General features: G+C 39.0%; 1 protein-coding gene across 3 annotated transcripts in view; it reads right to left on the bottom strand.

Moving 5' to 3' along the window:
* The window catches only part of hexb (hexosaminidase B (beta polypeptide)), a 46473-nt gene that overhangs the window by 15394 nt on the left and 10659 nt on the right, over window positions 1–20420 (bottom strand). For 2 of the 3 annotated variants that reach the window (XM_060913245.1, XM_060913244.1), the window contains exons 4-11: window positions 19798–19844; window positions 19577–19687; window positions 17813–17914; window positions 14730–14862; window positions 12431–12611; window positions 11867–11953; window positions 11704–11776; window positions 10719–10893 (exon numbers count right to left, since the gene is read on the bottom strand). In XM_060913245.1, coding sequence (XP_060769228.1) covers window positions 10719–10893; window positions 11704–11776; window positions 11867–11953; window positions 12431–12611; window positions 14730–14862; window positions 17813–17914; window positions 19577–19687; window positions 19798–19844 — 909 coding nt within the window. The remainder of the gene's footprint in view (window positions 1–10718; window positions 10894–11703; window positions 11777–11866; window positions 11954–12430; window positions 12612–14729; window positions 14863–17812; window positions 17915–19576; window positions 19688–19797; window positions 19845–20420) is intronic. The other variant, XM_060913243.1, reaches the window with a different exon arrangement.

Here is a 20420-nt window from a genome sequence, read left to right as displayed (position 1 = left end):
AGAAAATTGTTTTTTTTTCATTAATTTTATTTGGTCTTACCCCCTGAACATGTTCCATTTGTACTAAAAACCATATAGACAAAGTTTGTGCTTCATATCTTAAATTTTAATGGTAGCTCAATCAACTCGAAAATTACAAAAGTAACATTTTATGCAAATTTGCAATAAAATCATAGTGTACAAAGCTCAAAGATATTAAATATATTTAGACATTAAACTCACTGCATCAAAATAGTATTTATAATAAGCTATATTCGGATAATTGCACACGGACACATATTCAAAAGAAGTACCCATTCTACAGGGTTTTTTTTAGCTTATTGGTACTTGATATATTTTATTAATAAAGTAAATTAAAAAATATTGCTCAAAAAAAAAATTTTTTTTACACACTGACAATTACAGCAAATGTGGCATATGTGGCATGCACTAGATCTGTATCCAGACTTCAGAGGTACTCAAATAAATAAATAAATAAATAAAAGAAGTGTCTTCAATATGGGTATGGAGCACTTGCATGTGATGTCACAGCCGATCCAGATTGTGACAGACGCCATCTTGTCGGTCAAACGCCATATTTCCGCCTTCTACTTCTACCTTTTCTTCTGGAAAACCCTACTATATACAATTCTACTACAACGGCTGCGGCTACAAGCTCTCCCTACCTGTGCACCGTTTTTATGTTTTTTGTGTGTATTTTTGCATGTTGTTCGTCTGTACTGGACTTCAATATCCACTACAACCGTATGGACTTGCTGGACATTGGTTTCCAGCAGAAAATGACGGTTTGTAGCGATTTCCATCGCATGCACAACATTCCGGACGAGATAGCGAGACCAGCGGGGTCTCCGTGGATTGTTATCGGAAGCAAAGCGAAGGAGGCGGCGCCGGGAGCGGAAGCAAAAGCGAGGCTGCAGAGCCGGCCTGTTGACTAAGCTCAGAAAACAGCCACTCAAATCTCCACTGCTAAGCCTCCATCTCTCCAACGCCAGATCCATGGTAAACAAGACAGACGATTTGGAATTACAGCTGGAATTACCTTATTCTATAATTGGCTGGTCAGTGCTATACTCAATACTTAAGTGACTTACCCGTCCAATGAGGATTGTTATTTTTTTGTTTACAAGATGCCACATCTGAGTTGCTGACAAATCCTGAATTTCTGTAAAGATAACTGTCCAGAGATTTATAAGCACGCAGTGCTTCACCACTGAACAGCGAGGGAAAGTTAATGAGGTAATTATACACGTCTGGGTATTCCGCTGGCAGTTCAAAATCCACTGACACGGTCGTGAAAACTACATCCGGTAAGCCATAAGGGTCACTAATCTGTAGATCGTTTATTTTAGACATATATCTAGTTATCTGTTCATTAGAAAAATGAGCCGTGTAATCCGTCGGTTGAAATTGATCCATTCTGTACAAGAGTGCAGCAGTATTCAGCTGTGTTTTTTACCGACAAGATGGCAGCTGTGTACTTTCCGGTCACGTGACTACAAGATCTCTATAGGTAGACCTAGGGCCAGTAGAGGCTCCCCCCCCCAGCATATTTTCAGCTCATGTTGTCAGGCACTGTGGGATGGGATCAGCTAGATCAGTTAGCTCCATAACATTAGTGATCAGTTTTTAAAATGATTAACACTAATAATTGCACAATGTACATTTCACTGTATACTTTGCAATAAACCAATAATATTTAATGCTGCTCCAATCCATTCCAGTGTAATATTACTGCAGGCCCTATATTGAATAATGCCTCTAATGAAGGCAGTACTTAACTGTGGCAGACTTTGTGACTTGGCTGCCAAACTTCATGCTGACTGAGCTACCAGTTAGATTTCTTCATTTTTGTTAATATTTTACCAGAATTATAATATAATCAAATTAGGTGGCAAGATGGTCATATTTAATAACTTTAAAAATTAGCTCCACCCTAATGGACATCACCATGACAATCCCCCTTCTAGCCTTTTGGCCAGCAGGGGACAAAAACTGTGAAAATTCACATTGCGAAGTATTGAGTTGCATTGCTGACACATTACCGAATCTTATTTCCTTGTTTGGTTTCCTTATTTCCTGTTTCTCACCTTTGATTCTGTCAAGTCTACGATAGCCTGTTTGTGCCTCGCTCGACCTATTGCCCGTTTCACCGTTTTACGATTTTGCCTACCGTTCTGGATTGGTTACCTGTCTTCACTTGTATTCATAAAAACACACCTTCTGCACTTCCATCCATCTCCCAACCATCTTTGACAGAATACTTCGCACCCCCCGATAAAGAGAATGCATATTCACCTGCTCATACGTCATGTTCAGAACAAACTAACATTAATGGTGCTAAAACAGCCACTGTCAAATGGTGCGGTTGGAGTCTTGTTCTCAGACTCTACTCTGATCAGTAGTGGACTCGACTCTTTTTTTTTTTTTTAATGACTTGGACACTGGGGAGTCAAGACTGGACTCGGATTCAGGGTTTAGTGACTCGACTACAACACTGACTTTTGGCTCAAGTAACTGCTAGTATATAGGTAGCTTTCAGAAACACCCACTTCAAATCAGCCAAAGGCATAAGGGGGACAGGGAGTCTTTAAGGAACTCCAAAACAAGTAAATGGTCACATGGCAGGCTCATAGGGAACCATGGAGGCACATCAACCCCTTTAGAATACAGGTGAATCTAAAAAAGTTAGATAATCATGAAAAAGTTCAATATTTTCCAACAGTTATTTAAGAAAGTTATATTTTAACATATTCTAGACTCATTACATCATCTTTCGGCTGCTCCGGTTAGGGGTCACCACAGCGAATCCCCCCCCCACATATTTGATTTGGCATAGGCTTTACACTGGATGCCCTTCCTGACACAACCCTCCCCAATCTATCTGGGCTTGGGACCAGCATTAAGTATGTACTAACTTGTGCAACCAAGTGACTGGGCATTTTACCTACCCTGCATGTCTTTGAAATATGGGAGGAAACCAGAGCACCCAGAGGAAACCCATGCAGACATGGGGAGAACATGCAAACTACACACAGAAAGGCCCCACATCAGCCATAAGGTTTGAACCTGGAACCTTCTTGCTGTGAGGCAACAGTGCTAATCACTACACTAGTGCCCATTCTAGACTCATTTCATGTAAACTGTGTCAAACATTTTTCCAATTTTAATTTTGATAAATATGGCCTACAGCACAAAAAAAAAAAAATAATAATAATAATAATAATCTCAAAATGGAGCATTTCATTTTGGGTTTGAGTAAAACAGTATAAAAATATCATGCATCTCGGTCTAATTCAGTACACACAACCATAAGTCATAGGCAAGACTGCTGACTTAACAGTTGTCCAGAAAACGATCGTCAACACCCTCCCCAAGGAGGGTAAGCCATAGAAACTTCGAAGAATAGAATACCTTTGTCATTGCACAAATGTACAACGAAATTTAGTTCATCATAGGAGAGCAAAGCTGCTGCATACTTATTGCTGAAAAGGCTGGCTGGAAAGGTGCACAAGCAACAGGGATGACCACAGCCTTGAAAGGACAGTCAAAAGTTGATTCAAGAACTTGGGAGAGCTTCACAAGGAGTGGACTGAGGCTGGTGTCAGTCCATCAAGAGCCACTATGCACAGACATCTTCAGGAAAGGGGCTACAACAGTCACATTCCTAATATCAAGCCACTCCAGAGTCAGAGACAATGAAGTTTCCACAGTCTGATGATTTGGGGTGCCATGTCATCTGCTGGTGTTGGTCCGCTGAGCTTTATCAAGTCAAAGCAGCCGTCTACCAGGAGATTTTAGAGCACTTCATGCTTCATCTGCTGGCATGCTTTATGGAGCTGAAGATTTCCTTTTCCAGCAGGACTTACCATCTGCCCACAGTGCCAAAACTACAATCAAATGGTTTGCTGACCATGATATTACTGAACTTAATTGGCCAGCTAACTCACCTAACCTGAACCCCATAGAGAATCTATGGGATATTGCCAAGAGGAAGATGAGAAACACTCGACCCAAAGGCCACTATCAAAGCAGCCCGGGCTTCAATAACGCCTCAGCAGTGCCACAGGCTGCATTGATGTGGTAAGTTGTGGTAAAGGAGCCACAACCAAGTATTGAGAGTATAAACAAACATACTTTTCAGAAGTTAGACATTTCTGTATTGTAAATCTTTTTTTGACTGATTTTAGGAAATATTCTAATAATTTGAGATATTGAATTACTGATTTCCATGAGCTACAAGTCATAATCAAAATTAAAACAAAAAGGCTTGAAACATTTCACTTTACGTGTAATGAACATAGAAAGTTTACCCGATGGAATTAAATTAAATTTAAAAAAAACATTCATGATATTCTAATTTTGTGAGATGCACCTGTAGAACCAAGTCATCCATGGGACCCTAGAGATATGCCATCCACAATATTGTAATCTAACCAATATTGCAATTCTTCAGCAGTACATCTGCACTCCGCACTTGGATCAGCCCATTTCTGGCCATAGTGCCTTGTCTGAGACGACAGCAACATAGCACCAGGATCAGTGACAGCCCAAACCTGACATTATCATATTAGACAGTAACTACACCATGAAGTTTCTACAGAGGTAAGTAGGGACCTGGTCAAATATACACTCATCGAGTACTATATTAGGAACATCTATACATCTACTCATTCATGCAAATAGCAGTCTGATGCATAAAATCATGCAGATATTTCAGGTAATCTTGACATCAACTATAAGGATGGGGGGGGGGGGGGGGGGCTCAGCGATCACGGCGATTTTGACCATGGCATGATTGCAGTAGCGGCTGCTGGTTTTTAAAACAGGGGAAGCCCATTTTACGCATTCATCGTAAAACCTGTAGGCCGGATATCAAAGCATAGAAAGGTGTGCCCCATTAGCATAGTGAACTAGACAACCCTACCTAGTGGCAGAAAGTATTTTTGCTTGTACATTTCATGTTATAGTCTGGCTTGCCAGGCTAGTGCCTCATATCCTTAATCAAAAATATCAAACATCCAAAAATCACTGGCTATTCAACGAAGAGCCTTGAACATCATACCCTGATATGCAACACAGAGTCTTTAACACAACACCCAGCTGTGCAACACATCCTTGAACATCTTCTGCAACACAGTCTGGAAATTCATAACCAGGTAGGCTATGCAACACACAGAACCTTGAATATTATACCCAGGTATAACCTATAACACAGAGCCCACCATTCTCTTAACATTACTGAACAATATACACACTTCAGATTCATGAACATTATATGATGCACACTATTTATACACAAATTCTGCCCTCCGCTCCTTTTCCAGAAAATGGTCTGTGACCCTGTCATACCAGCTGGTTGTGCTTTCCAGAGACTTCAATTTCTGTTAGCAGCTAGCACTGCAGATCCCAATAAGGCTCAAGCTAGCCTACAACCAGATTGAACTACAAATGAAATAAACGAGTGAATTCGCGAATGATCAAACTGATAGAATGGATGAAAGTTAACGGAGCACAACGAGTAATATTTACATTTATTTACAGAGTAATGTACAGAGACATCAATGAGAAGAAACGTTTATATGAAAAGAAAGTCGGACAGCATTTTGGCACACGACTACACTTTCTCGACATCCGCTGGGGACTGACTGATCATACGTCCGTGTTCCTCGCCGAAGTACCGCCCTCCTCATGTCTTTCAAACACTACCTCCAATAATCCTTCATCAGCCCGGCTTCTTGTCCCTCCCACTGTCTCGTTTAGTCCCAGAGAAGCCCGGCTTCCCTGGAAGTGACGATTTTGTCGATTTTAACCAATAACAACTAGCCGAAATTGGCTGTTCAGAGCCCTCTCATAGACTGCAACGGATACCCGGCTGCCAGCCATAGAGCCTATTGAAATAAGAAAGGTTACAGCCAGTGTTGCCAGATTGGGCGGTTTTAAGTGCATTTTGGCGGGTTTTGAACATATTTTGGCTGGAAAACGTCAGCAGTATCTGGCAACGCTGGTTACAGCCTGGCAGCAAAGGTGATTCTCGTAGCGAACTGCAAGTTCGTCAGACATCACTCAAATAAGTTACAGGATAGTTATGAACGTAAATACAATCTTGGGCATATATTATGTTATGCAAGTTATTGTTTTAATGAGAATTCAACGTCGTAGATGCCGCAGTTTGGGGAGAGAATTTTAGGGGAAGCTCGGCTTCCCTTGTTGTCTCTGAGAAATCGCCCCTGCATGATTGGTGGTGCCAAATGGGCTGGTTTGAGCATTTCTATAACCGCTGATCTGGGATTTTCATGCACAACAGTATCTTGAGTTTACTCAGAATAGTGCAAAAACACATCTAAATGTTCTTCAGGGGCTTTCAGTCACTATACCCGAATACAAAAGAACATTTGTGGTGTGGCAGAACAGGATTTGCAGCATGAAAGCGCACCCGAACAAAAATTGTGTGATGCAATCATATCAACATAGATCAGAATCTCAAAGGAATGTCTTCAAAATCTTGTGGATCCCATGCCATGAAGACTTGAGGCTGTTTTTGATAGTAAAGGGAGGGCCTACCCAGTATTTGCATAGTGTCCCTAATAAAGTGATTAGTAAATGCAAGGTGGCATATAAAACCATGTAGCAATTTATGTTTTGGGTTGTACTACTGTGTTGCATTTTTAATGTTCCAAGTTGTACTAGACCAGCAAACCCTGCTTGGGCAGAAGATTTCTTTAGAATGGCCATCACGGCTAGCGAAGGATCAGACCCCTTTTCAGATGCTAAAAATCAAAAGTGGAGGTTTGACTGGTAGGTCATCAGCCGCCTTAGTGCAAGTGTAGAAAGAAATTTACATTGTGTAGAGGAAATGCACACTCAAACAAGAAACTACTGATAAGATCAGAGCCTGTAAAAAGGAACTGCATACATGAACAGCAAGTGACCAGTTAAAAACAGACCAATAGTACCAACAAGGGAACACCCAATTCAATGACATGGCATTCAACAAATAATGCTCATACTGTAAAAGTAAGAAAACTTTAAGGTACAATGGAAAGAGGTGGCTATCCACAGCTTTGTAAGACTAGATGCCTGTCGCTTCATCAGTGGTCACTAGCTGTTAAAAAGTGAATTTAACGTCTCTAAACACTACTTTTTTTCCTTGTACAAAGCAACAATCATTATGTTGATTGACCATGTGTTTTGAAACCATAGCTGATCCAAACGGCCATGAATTGATGGAAAATCGATAAGATCAGCCGATTTTCACAGAATCTGCCAAGACTGATCTAGAAGATCCCGAAGGGGTGTGACATCACACGTGTAACAAAGATCCAGGTATCAATTTCGTTCATGTGCGCAGCAGTGGTTAGACCAGCCTCAATATGGAATCACGTTTTGGAGAGAATTCTGATAGTGATTGGGATTCTTGTATATCGAATGAAGGGGCAGAAGATTATCAAGGATATTCCAGAGTAAATGGTTCTCTTTTCGAGCCCCCAAGACGAGAAACAGATGCCAGTTCACGACAGTCCCACTCACTGCTGACAGCACACCAGCAGCCAGAGAGAATTGGAAACACAGATTGGTTTGCGGAATGTTATTCTAAGATGGCCACTGCAAAATATAGGGAAAATATTTACATGTACCTCAATAAATGCAGAAATATTATCTTTAAAACATATTGTAATTATTGAAAGAAAATATGAAGTGGGCGATAATAGGGGAATTGATGAACTGTCCAAATATCAGATCAAATGTCATTTATTCAATAAATGGCTTTCTTTTTTGCTCCAATAATTTCCATGTGGTTATTCTGGTGGTGGTGAACACTTGAATCAGATTTATTATTAGTAGGAGACATGAAATCCGGCAGCTTCGTTTGTGTAAACCTTGCCCACTGTTGATTTAGATTAGTGTCATTTCTCGGAAATTTGTGAACTGAACGTCCTGTTGTATATGAATTTGAACATCCAAACAACACAACACTTTCCCATCATGGACGTGTGAGGTCATGCGAGATTAGCCCTGGGGCAAGGCTGCCTTTTTTAAGGATCCGAAAGCCACAATTTATCGATGGTTTTGTGCTTGATAAAATAATTAATATTTTCCCCCTGCTTTATTAATTAATTTTGGTCAATACTAATGATACACTTCATTTTAAAGCATTACAATAAGGTATTACATTCACTTTAAGCAGATGGCTCCAAATTGTGTACATGCCCAAGTATGATGGCAGTATTTAATGCAAATACTGTGCAATACATCATTGTATGATTCTGTTGGAAAATCTAGGAATGAACACAGATCACTCAGTGGTATCCTGGTGTTTCATACCATCCCCAGCAGTTAAATGAGGTGAAATAGAACTATTTGTGTTGGACTACAGTTGGAGCTACAGTCTTCAGGAGCTAGTATGGTTTTGTTCCATCCCCATTTCCAGAAAAGTGGGATATTTTTCAAAATGCAATAAACACAAAAATCTGGAATTTATTAATTTCACATGAACCTTTATTTAACTGACAAAAGTACAAAGAAAAGATTATTAATAGTTTTACTGAACAACTTCATTGTATTTTGTAAATATAAACAAAAGTTAGAATTTGATGCCTGCAACATACTCTTCCAAAAAAAAAAAAAAAAATTTGGGACAGAGGCAAAATAAGACTGAAAAGTTTATAGGATATTCAAGATTCTTCTTTGAACTGTGGGGGAAACCACAGCAACCCCACACAGACACAGGGAGAACATGCAAACTCCACACAGAAAGGCCCCCGTCAGCCGCTGGGCTCAAACCCAGAACCTTCTTGCTGTGAGGCGACAGCGCTAACCACTGCATCACCGTGCCACTCTAGTAACACCATTTTGGAAAATTCCACAATAAGCAGGTTAATTGCCATTATGATTAGGTATAAAAAGCAGCATGCACCAAAGGCTCAGTCTTTGCAATTAAGAACAGGTCATGGCTCACTTTGTGCCAAAATTTGAGAGAGAGAAAAAAAATTGTCAGTCAATTCAAAAAACATTTTTCAATGCAAGATTTTAGATCTTTCAAAATCTACAGTATATGATATTGTAAAAAGATTCAGGGAATTCGAAGACATCTCAATGCGTCAAGGGCAAGGTTGGAAACTACTGTTGAATGTGTGTGATCTTCAAGCCCTCAGGCAGCACTACCTGTGGAACCACCACGCTAATGTGACAAAATATAGCCACATGGGCTTGGGAGTACATCGGAAAACCGTTGTTACTTCACAGAGTCTGTCACTGCATCCAGAAACGCAATCTGAAACTGTATTACACAAGGAGGAAGTCATTCACCGATTCTATGCAGAAACGCAGCCAATTTCTCTGGGCACAAACTCATCTCAGATGGACCGAAAGGCAGTGGAAATGTGCTGTGTTCAGAGGAATCCACATTTCAGCTTGTTTTTGGGAAAACTGAACATCGAGTTCTCTGTGCCAAAAGTGAACATGACCATCCAATTTCTTTTCAGAGAAAGGTGCAAAAGCCAGCATCTGTGATGGTATTTGGGGGGTGTAAAATCAGTGCCCACAGCATGGGTAAGTTGCATGTGTGTAAAGGTACCATTGATATACTGGGCCATATTTTGGGATTTGAGAGAGATTTTATTAATCAAAAGTGATGTCTCTTCCCAAGAAGTTCATGTTTATTTGAGCAGGACAATGTCATTCTGCACGGGCTACAAACAGTGTAGATCCGTAGACACAGTGTGCATGTACTTGACTGGCCTGCTGCCAGTCCAGATCTGTCTCCTATTCAGAATGTATGACGCATCATGAAGAGGAGAAATCAGACAACAGTGACCACGTACTGTTGAGCAGCTGAAGTCTTGCATCAAGCAAGAATTGATGAATTCCAATTGCAAAACTGCACCAATTAGTATCCTCAGATGCCATTACAAAAAAAGTGTCAATAAAAGGAAAGGTGATAACACACAATGGTGATAATGCCTCTGTCCCAACTTTGAGTCTGTTGCAGGCATCAAATTTTAACTTTGTTTATATTTACAAAATACAATTAAGTTGGTCAGTAAACCTACTGAAAATCTTTTATTTCTACTTTTGTCAGTTTTATAAAGGTCCATGTGAATTTACAAATCCCAGATTTTTGTTTTTATTGCATTTTGGAAAATTTCCCAACTTTTCTGGAAATGGGGTTAGTAACTGCACAATATGAAGTTTGCAAAACACCTTCACTGAAAGATGTCACAAGGTGGAGGCAGGAACTACAAGACTCTTCAAATTGTCCTTATGCTTTTATATAAAAACAACCCCACTTTCTGTCAAACTGAAATCATAAGGGTTTAGTGAAACTGTTTCGGGGGGGGGGACCACCCAGAATAAATATTCTGTGGTTGAGTCACTAAACCTGAGGCCTGGGAATGAAGCATAGGCTAATCTCACAGCAGTTCAGTTGAGTTAACTTAAACAACCCACATTTTGTACTACAACTATTACTGACCCTTTAATATCTACTAAAATCATCTGAAATAGAAAAAAAGCAATTACAAAGAATCCTAATAGATATTTCCATCTGCACAAATGAAATCGAGCACAATACAAATACTGGCGAATCATAAATCATAAATAAATATCTGTGCAAATCAGTCACAGCAGATATCTACAATTACAAAAAATAAAAATAAATAAATAAAAATAATAAAAAACCCCACCACTATAATTTCAGACAATTCACTGACAGCACTAACCAGCAAAACTAAGCGGCTCAACCTTGTAGTACTTCTGCCAGTCTTGCCCATAACTAATGTAGTCCAGGTACCAGGGGGCAGATAGAATTGTGTTGAAACCCGCTCCAGTCACATTCAGAAGCTCCTGTTCCACTTTGTTGTTCATCCAAACTTCCACCACTGTGTCAGCTTTCAGCTGCAACAAGCATACAACTCACTGAATGACTTCTAAATCAAAACAAAAATTGGTTGAGCAAGCACAAATGCAGATCACTGCATGCCAAGCGTGTTAGAAGGGTGAGCAATGCAGCTAATTGCGGTAGACATTTTACACAATTCCCATCTTTAGCCAAAGTATTCATTTTAATCCCCAGATGAAAGTGGGATCATGGATTTAAAAAAAAAAAAAAGTGATGTCAATTGTTCACTTGAGCACTGGCCGATGAAAATACATACTGGGTTCAGCAATAGACCATTTTACCAGATAGAACAGATGGTTGATGTTACAAGCTTGAAGTTTCCTTAATCATGAGGCCAAATACCAAATGGAACTACATAATGTTCACTAGAGCATCATAGAATTGTACCCATGTAGTGCAGTTTGCGCAAGAGAACACCACTTGAGATTTAGCCACAAAATGTGATATAATAAGACCTCACTTAATATCGCAAGCATAACAGTTTATGCTGGATATTTATTTCTATTTTCCACAATTAGGATTTTCAACTGTCCAATGACTACTTTGGACTACTTGTAAATAAGACCTTCCAGTTAATCTCATCACAGAAAGAGGAACCAATGTCAAATTAAATGATTTGTCATTTTAAACTTGGCATCCATGACATCACTATGCCTTGTATCCATGACCTCACCTTTCATCTTCGAATAAATTAACAAAACCTGCGACAGTGTTGACAGTGATTTTGCTTGGCGTGACATCTGTAGCTTGGCATTTTTTTTTCCTTGATTACATACAATTCTGTGCAATAAAAAGCCATCTCTTACCTTAACGCCATTGTCAAAAACCTCCTGCCATACCATGTAGCCCTTATTGGTGGCTTTTACAATGTCAAGGAGCCTGGAGTTAAATTCAAGTCATCAATTATTGATACTGGTTTTCAAGCTGTGAATTGAATGCTGAATTTTTCATGAGGAAGAGATGTCCTACTTCTGAATATAATAGGACTCCAGTTTGCTGTAGTCTTGACCAAAGCCCTGCTGCTCCATAAATTTCTGAATGTCAGGATTTGACTTCCTAAGTGGGGGTCAGGGGAAGCGGGGGGGGGGGGGGGGGGGGGGGCAAAACCACACACACACACACACACCTCAATTCCCAGACTTTAAAAATAAATAATAAAATAAATAATAATAATAATAATAATAATAAGCTACTATATTCTTCCTTTGTAGGAACAAAAACCATGGGTTGTAATGTCTCACAGCTCAAAAACTTCAAGAATGTGTATTGTTCTATGCATTTTGGACTTTAGGTACATTTTCGCCCAAATGTTTCACAAAAATTAAGCAATTTAATTTGAAAAGTTTTGCATTTATGGTGTTTGGTGAAGATTCAAAAAAAAAAAAAAGAACGCAACACAATGCCTGACAACTTCTACTGAAGCATCAATTTTTCCACCTCTATTATAACTTTGCTGTGCTATATTTGGTGCAGTATTTCAATAGGAGTCATTAAGTTAGTGAAGAACAAAACTGCATAAGCATGTCCTCTCACCAGCAGGAGAAATCGACCTCGTCTCCCCCAAGGTGGACGTAGGCATCAGGGAAAACAGTGCTGATTTCTTCAAAAAAGCGGGTCATAAAGTCGTACGTGGAGTTGAGGATGGGATTTACAGGACCAAAGGTACCTGATGGAGTGCTGCCCGAGTAGCATGGGGTCAAAAGACCAGCCTGACCTACACAACATTGAGACACCAAGGCCTTTAGTTTCTTGTACATGCCAAAATTACAGGTCATTCGTTTCAAAAAAGTCATGCCTTCCTATAATATTGCATTTTGTTTCCTAAATTTGTATTCAATTTTGTGCGAATGACAAAATACTAACATGTTTATACACATTTAATCATAAGCAACTACAATGGAAGCATTTGGGAAACATTTACCAAATACGTAGTGGTGCAAACCCTTTAGAATTTTCTATATTTCTGCATAAATATGACCTAAAACATCATCAGATTTTCACACAAGTCCGAAAAGTAGATAAAGAGAACCCAGTTAAACAAATGCGACAAAAATATTATACTTGGTCATTTATTTATTGAGGAAAATGATCCAATATTACATATCTGTGAGTGGCAAAAGTATGTGAACCTTTGCTTTCAGTATCTGATGTAACCCCCTTGTGCAGCAATAACTGCAACTAAACGTTTCCGGTAACTGTTGATCAGTCCTGCACACTGGCTTGGAGGAATTTTAGCCCATTCCTCTGTACAGAACAGCTTCAACTCTGGGATATTGGTGGGTTTCCTCACATGAACTGCTCGCTTCAGGTCCTTCCACAACATTTCGATTGGATTAAGATCAGGACTTTGACTTGGCCATTCCAAAACATTAACTTTATTCTTCTTTAACCATTCTTTGGTAGAACTACTTGTGTGCTTAGGGTCGTTGTCTTGCTGCATGACCCACCTTCTCTTGAGATTCAGTTCATGGACAGATGTCCTGACATCTTCTGTTAGAATTTGCTGGTATAATTCAGAATTCATTGTTCCATCAATGAGGGCAAGCAGTCCTGGCCCAGATGCAGCAAAACAAGCCCAAACCATGATGTTTCACAGATGGGATAAGGTTCTTATGCTGGAATACAGCGTTTCCTTTCTCTAAACAAAACGCTCTATTTAAAAACATTTAAACGCTCATTTAAACCAAAAAGTTCTATTTTGGTCTCATCCATCCACAAAACATTTTTCCAATAGCCTTCTGGCTTGTCCACGCGATCTTTAGCAAATCACAGACGAGCAACAATGTTTTTTTTGGACAGCAGTGGCTTTCTCCTTGCAACCCTGCCATGCAAACCATTGTTGTTCAGTGTTCTCCTGATGGTGGACTCATTAACATTAGCCAATGTGAGAGACGCCTTCAGTTGCTTAGAAGTTACCCTGGGGTCCTTTATGACCTCACCAACTATTACACACCTTGCTCTTGGAGTGATCTTTGCTGGTCGACCACTCCTGGGGAGGGTAACAATGGTCTTGAATTCCCTCCATTTGGATGCAATTTGTCTGACTATGGATTGGTGGAGTCCAAACTCTTTAGAGATGGTTTTGTAACCTTTTCCAGCCTGATGAGCATCAACAACGCTTTTTCTGAGGTCCTCAGAAATCTTCTTCGTTCGTGCCATGCTACACTTCCACAAACGTGTTGTGAAGATCAGACTTTGATAGATCCCTGTTCTTTAAATAAAACAGGATGCCCACTCACACCTGATTGTCATCCCATTGATTGAAAACACCTGACTCTAATTTCACCTTCAAATTAACTGCTAATCCTAGAGGTTCACATACTTTTGCCACTTGCAGAGATGTAATACTGGATCATTTTCCTCAATAAATAAATGACCAAGTAAAATAATTTTCTCATTTGTTTAACTGGGTCCTCTTTATCTACTTTTAGGACTTGTGTGAAAATCTGTTGATGTTTTAGGTCATATTTATGCAGAAATATAGAAAATTCTAAAGGGTTCACAAACTTTCAAACACCACTGTATGTTGCTTAAAAAAATTAAAAAAAATTTAAATAAATAAATAAGGTCAATATCTATTTGATTTCTGCTGTAGGCCAACAAAGTATGTCATTTGGTCTCCAAAGTTTCCATTCACTGAAAGTCATATTTGCAACTGTAGAACATGACCTGAGCAGGATATTATCTGAGCCCATATGACTAAAGCATTTCCTAAATCTAAACTAAAATCCCACTACTATTGGGTCACCTTAGACAGCATAACATACAAAGCACATGTATAATGGATATAAAATGTACACATACTGTATATCCCATATGATTTTTCACTAACCTTTTCCCCATGATTGCGTGTGGCCTGGAGTGTCAAACTCAGCAACAACTCTAATGCCTCGCATACGAGCAAACTCAATCACCATTTTCACATCAGCCGGTGTGTACACGTGGGTGTACGGGTGATAAGATCCCTTTGGTAACACAAAACATAATATACAAGTAATAGTCCATAGTCTAGTTCTCTTTAATCTAGCTGCAACTTGGATAGTGTCCAAGTTGCAGCTAGATTAAAGAGAACTAGACTATGGAATGATATTGGCAAGAAATGCAGCCTACTTATTTCAAGTGCACTGACTGGTAGAGAAATGTGACCTGGAGCCTAAAAAGGGAGAAAACACTTGACCAGGGTGGCTATTGTAACTATAGTCTCATTATCTCATTATCTCTAGCTGCTTTATCCTGTTCTACGGGGTCGCAGGCAAGCTGGAGCCTATCCCAGCTGACTACGGGCGAAAGGCGGGGTATACCCTGGACAAGTCGCCAGGTCATCACAGGGCTGACACATAGACACAGACAACCATTCACACTCACATTCACACTTGCGGTCAATTTAGAGTCACCAGTTAACCTGCATATCTTTGGACTGTGGGGGAAAACGGCGCACCCAGAGGAAACCCATACGGACACGGGGAGAACATGCAAACTCCGCACAGAAAGGCCCTCGCTGGCTACAGGGCTCGAACCCGGACCTTCTTGCTGTGAGGCGACAGCGCTAACCACTACACCACTGTGCCGCCCCTGTAACTATAGTGTTATTAGAATTTCTATAACATGGTATATTATAATAAGACATTTACCCTACCCACTATTTCCAGGACAGCAGGCAAAAAGAATAAGAGGAGCAAATTTTTTTTTGAACTGGAATGCAAACCAATAATATGGTACACCATTAGTATATTAATTGCAGCAATTAAAGTGTAGCTTTAGTGATATATAAAAGAGTTGCAGACTAACTTTGGCTAGTGCAGATCTGATCCAATTCATTCTAATGAAATATTTATGATAGAAAAGAAAAGTTAATGAACATAAATCTACTGTTGTAAAACAATGTGTGCTGTGCCAACCCATAATTTACAAAGGTCTTGCTGAACCTGCTTTTCTAAAGATAAGTAATTAAGTGATGACTTAACCGTCACATAAAGGCTGTGTTGCATTCAAACTTGAATGCACTTGTTTGTTGAAGCAAACCCTTCACTGAAATTTGAGAACATGAAGGCCTTCTGTGAGCTCCAAGTAGCTTTTACTCATTAACAATTAGGTTGACGTAATAATTCTATAACTCTCCATTAAGCATTCAGTGCAGTCGAAGAAACAATGAACCAATAAACAGTGTTTCTTGATACAGATGGCAACACCTTCTGTAAAGGCACCTTTAGGCCCGTCTCCTCTTCTCTAATTACGTCAACCTTTATGTCTTGTCTGGGACTGCAGATGTAAATTAGCCTTCCAGTAAGCTGGCTTCCAATAAGCTACAGAATTGACTTTAAAACATTGCTGCTGGTGTACAAATCTCTAAATGGTACAGGGCCCAATTACCTCACTGATATGTTGCAGCAGCCTAACCCAATCAGATCTACCAGATCGAAACAGAAAAATTTACTATTGAAACCAGTTGTTAAAACAAAGTATGGTAAAGCAGCTTTTAGCTACTATACAGTACAGCTATGGAACCAACTGCCAGAGGACATTAAAAATGCTCCTGCTGTTGGCAGCTGCAAATCTAGGTTAAAGACCAAGCTGTTTTCAGATGCTTTCTGTTAAATAATTAATATTGTCTTCTTTACATTTTTTATAATTTTTACTTTCTCTGCATGTTTCAAATTTACTTTAACTTTATTCTATTTTATTCTGCTGGTTTCTTTTTTTTTCTTTTTCTCCTCCTATTTGAACTACTACTTCATTTTATTATTTTATTTCTACTATTGTTTAATTCTTATTATTTTCTTTTAATTCTTTTAATTAATTGTTTAATTCTTTTATTATATTCATTCATTCATTCATTCATTCATTATCTCTAGCCGCTTTATCCTTCTACAGGGTCGCAGGCAAGCTGGAGCCTATCCCAGCTGACTACGGGCGAAAGGCGGGGTACACCCTGGACAAGTCGCCAGGTCATCACAGGGCTGACACATAGACACAGACAACCATTCACACTCACATTCACACCTACGGTCAATTTAGAGTCACCAGTTAACCTAACCTGCATGTCTTTGGACTGTGGGGGAAACCGGAGCACCCGGAGGAAACCCACGCGGACACGGGGAGAACATGCAAACTCCACACAGAAAGGCCCTCGCCGGCCCCGGGGCTCGAACCCAGGACCTTCTTGCTGTGAGGCGACAGCGCTAACCACTACACCACCGTGCCGCCCTTCTTTTATTATATATTAGAATAAAAATAAATTTTATGTAATTTTATTCTCTATTGCTTACTGTTTTGTTTTTACTTCTGTAAAGCACATTGAACTGCCACTGTGTATGAAATGTGCTATATAAATAAACTTGCCTTGCCTGAGGCTAACTCTGGTACGATGCATTAAATGGCAACATTTATGTTTTAATTGTACATGGTCCCTTATAAAATAAACTGGAACTGGAACTGAACCCCAAGCACAGCTTAGGGTTGTGACTGCTTTTCAGCATGGCACTACCACAACATGCTGATGAAGGTGAAAAGCAGTGCAAAGGAGAATTACATTCACTTCTGACACAGTTAGCCTTCAAGGTTAAAGAAAAAAAAAGCAATAAAGATAAAGTGACATATAAGCAAAACAATTAAGTTTTTGTTTCATCCTCAGAGTATTGCATTTCACATTTGTTGTCTGGTGCGATTGCTTTTCTGGCAAGGAATCTGGTCCAGTGGTGCTCACTTAAGGTGTCTTACAACTAATGCAATGAAAAAAAAAAAAAAGTGTCTGTGTTCCAGAACATAGTCTGTATGCTTTACCTTAAAGTACAAGAAAATAGAAAGGTTTAAGAACTGAATCCACTTCAAAAACTAAACGAGTATAGAGACATGAAATTGAAAAAAAGGAAGAGAAAAACCACTGTATTTCTGAGAAGACTGCATAAGACAGCTCACACGTTGACTGAGGTCAGGGAAAGTCCGACTTAAGAAGGGGAAGGAGTGATCGTCCACAACGTGCCAGTGGAAAACATTAAACTTGTTTATTGCCATGGCTTCCTACAAAGACAGCATGAGAAGATTTGGTTACACAAAGCATTTTGTAAGAAACTTCTAATAAAAAAAAAAAAAAAAGTCATACATTTGCAGAATCCAAATTTGAATTAAGCACAGATTACATCCAGATACAATACTTGCTACAGTTTCTGACCATAACCTAACCCTCAAAAACTGGTGCCTCAGTTGATAACTTGTATTCGCACCCAGAAAGGTTTCCAAAACATCAAATCTACAAATTTTCAAATTAAAAATGGCTAGGTTTTCTTCCAGCGTGGCATTACTAATCAGTGGACTCCAGTCCAGATCCCAACTCATGCACAATTTAATCTGATGCATCGGTCATTTTGCAATGCACAGGGAAAATAAACCTTGCTATTTATCAGTCTTCACCGTGAAAACAAAAGGGGAAAAATGAATTACAATACATAGTTCTTCTATAGGTTTCATACAATAGCATAGTCTTGTACTTTGAGGGACATTTGCTCATTTATTTCTCAAAACCTTAAATAACTGTCACAAAGCTGCTTTACAAAAATCTGGATATAGATTTAGATCCTTATATATCTACACAAGTTGAATTTTGCTGTTTGGTATTTTGATAGTTACTCATAGTCAAACAACAACACTGACTCTGCAGAATGAAACCAATCAGTTCAAACTTGAGTCAGTTTTATTTACAATGAAATTAAACCGCAATCTTGTGATGTGTATTTTATGCTGGATCATGAGGACCATAACAGTAGACATTTTCAAGACACATAAGTATCACCAGTTCCTTGAATTGTGGTTTCAAAGTGGGAGGAGATGAACAACTGAGTAAAAACCATGAGAACCAGTTTATTCAGTAAACCCATGATACAGGTGCACCTTACAGGCAACTGGCAGCCATCCTTTACCCCACCCATTAATGGAAAGAACGTATAGTTCATTCATCATGATCTAGATCATAGAACTGCGAACTGGAATTGCTCACGAAATGTTAAGGATAATTACACCGATTAGGCTATAATCTGTAGTTATATTGTAAAAGCAACTTTTAATTATGGCTATTCATGCCAACTAGCATTGTGCCCTAATGAGCTTAGTAATACAGACTGAATTGAGTGCTGTGATGACAGAACTTTCCAGTCTAGAAATACTAGAAATGCATTTATCTTTAAGGGAGTTAAATTCATTGCCAGTGTACATATGAATGCTTCGTAAGGAAGAGTGCACATTACTTTTGGTCATCCTTATCTTTTTCCATGAATAAATAATGCCATCACTTTTGAGACCTTCACTAGTTTCAGGTTGATAACAGGATTTCCAGTGATAAGCTAATGATCTAGGCAACTGACACCTTCTACATAACAGAATGACTAAGGTGCACATTGGTATGTTTATTTGCTCTTGTTCTGCACTTACCTTTGTCTTACATACCCTTGCGCTACACCTATTTAATGGCAATTCCGCCCCTACTGAATCACCTCCCTCCTGCAATTACGCCACCCTAATATTACCCATTTTAAGAAAACCAGAACAACAAGTCTTGATCATTTGGATTTAAAACTATAGTTCCGAGTTTTATTATTCTGAGCCATTACCATCACATTAAATTACTTAAAATGCTGACAGCCACAGAATTCATAAACTTCACTAAAAAGGTACAAAGCTTCAGCTTACCAAATTAGCCAGTATGACTTTGAGTGGCAGAAAGTGACGAGATGTGTCCAGCAAGATGCCTCGATGAGCAAAGCGAGGAAAGTCAGATACGTCCGTCTTATTGATTGTAATCTGGTGCAAAGAGTTATCAAATAGACACAATCATTTAGCGTTTTCAATTCATCATCACTGAAATAACTGCCAGGATCAAATACAATCAACTACATGTAGAATGAACTCACAGCTCCATAATTATCTTCATACACCAGCTGGCTGAAGGTCTCAAGTCCTTTATTTAAAACGTCATAAATAAGATGTGCGTAAGAAAATGTACCATTACAAAACAAACAGGATTTAAATTACAATCATATCCTGGAGTTACTCCAAGCATAAATTACATACAACATACACAAATCACATGTAGTAAGATAGTCAGTGAGGGGAGGAAAAAATCTGAATCTTAACTGGTTACTAAGTACAATGTATGCAAAATGTTGCCCTCTGCATGCAGATTCAACATATAAAATGAAGTTAGCTAGCTTTTCTTACATAAAAAAACAAACAAACCCTAAATCTTACATTAAAAAAAAAAAATCTAGAATTTATCTTAAAGAACAAATGGGTATTATGGCTGTTAGCAAAATAAAATAGTTAACATGCCTATTCATTTTAATTAGATTTTTGCAATAGAATCTCTTATACCCCTTTTCAACCAACAGGGAACTTTGAACATTGGTACTAGTTAGCGAACCAGCCCATGTTTTCACCAGTTTTGAGTGGAACCATTGTAACCAAGGATGGGCCATGAATGAATGGCACTGCACAATTCACAATGGAAGTAAATAATTGTAGCAAGATAGCAGAA

The sequence above is a fragment of the Neoarius graeffei genome, chromosome 28 (genome assembly GCF_027579695.1).
Source record: "Neoarius graeffei isolate fNeoGra1 chromosome 28, fNeoGra1.pri, whole genome shotgun sequence".
NCBI lineage: Eukaryota > Metazoa > Chordata > Actinopteri > Siluriformes > Ariidae > Neoarius > Neoarius graeffei.
Note: the sequence above shows the minus strand (reverse complement) of the source record. Positions and strands in the feature narration are given on the sequence as shown.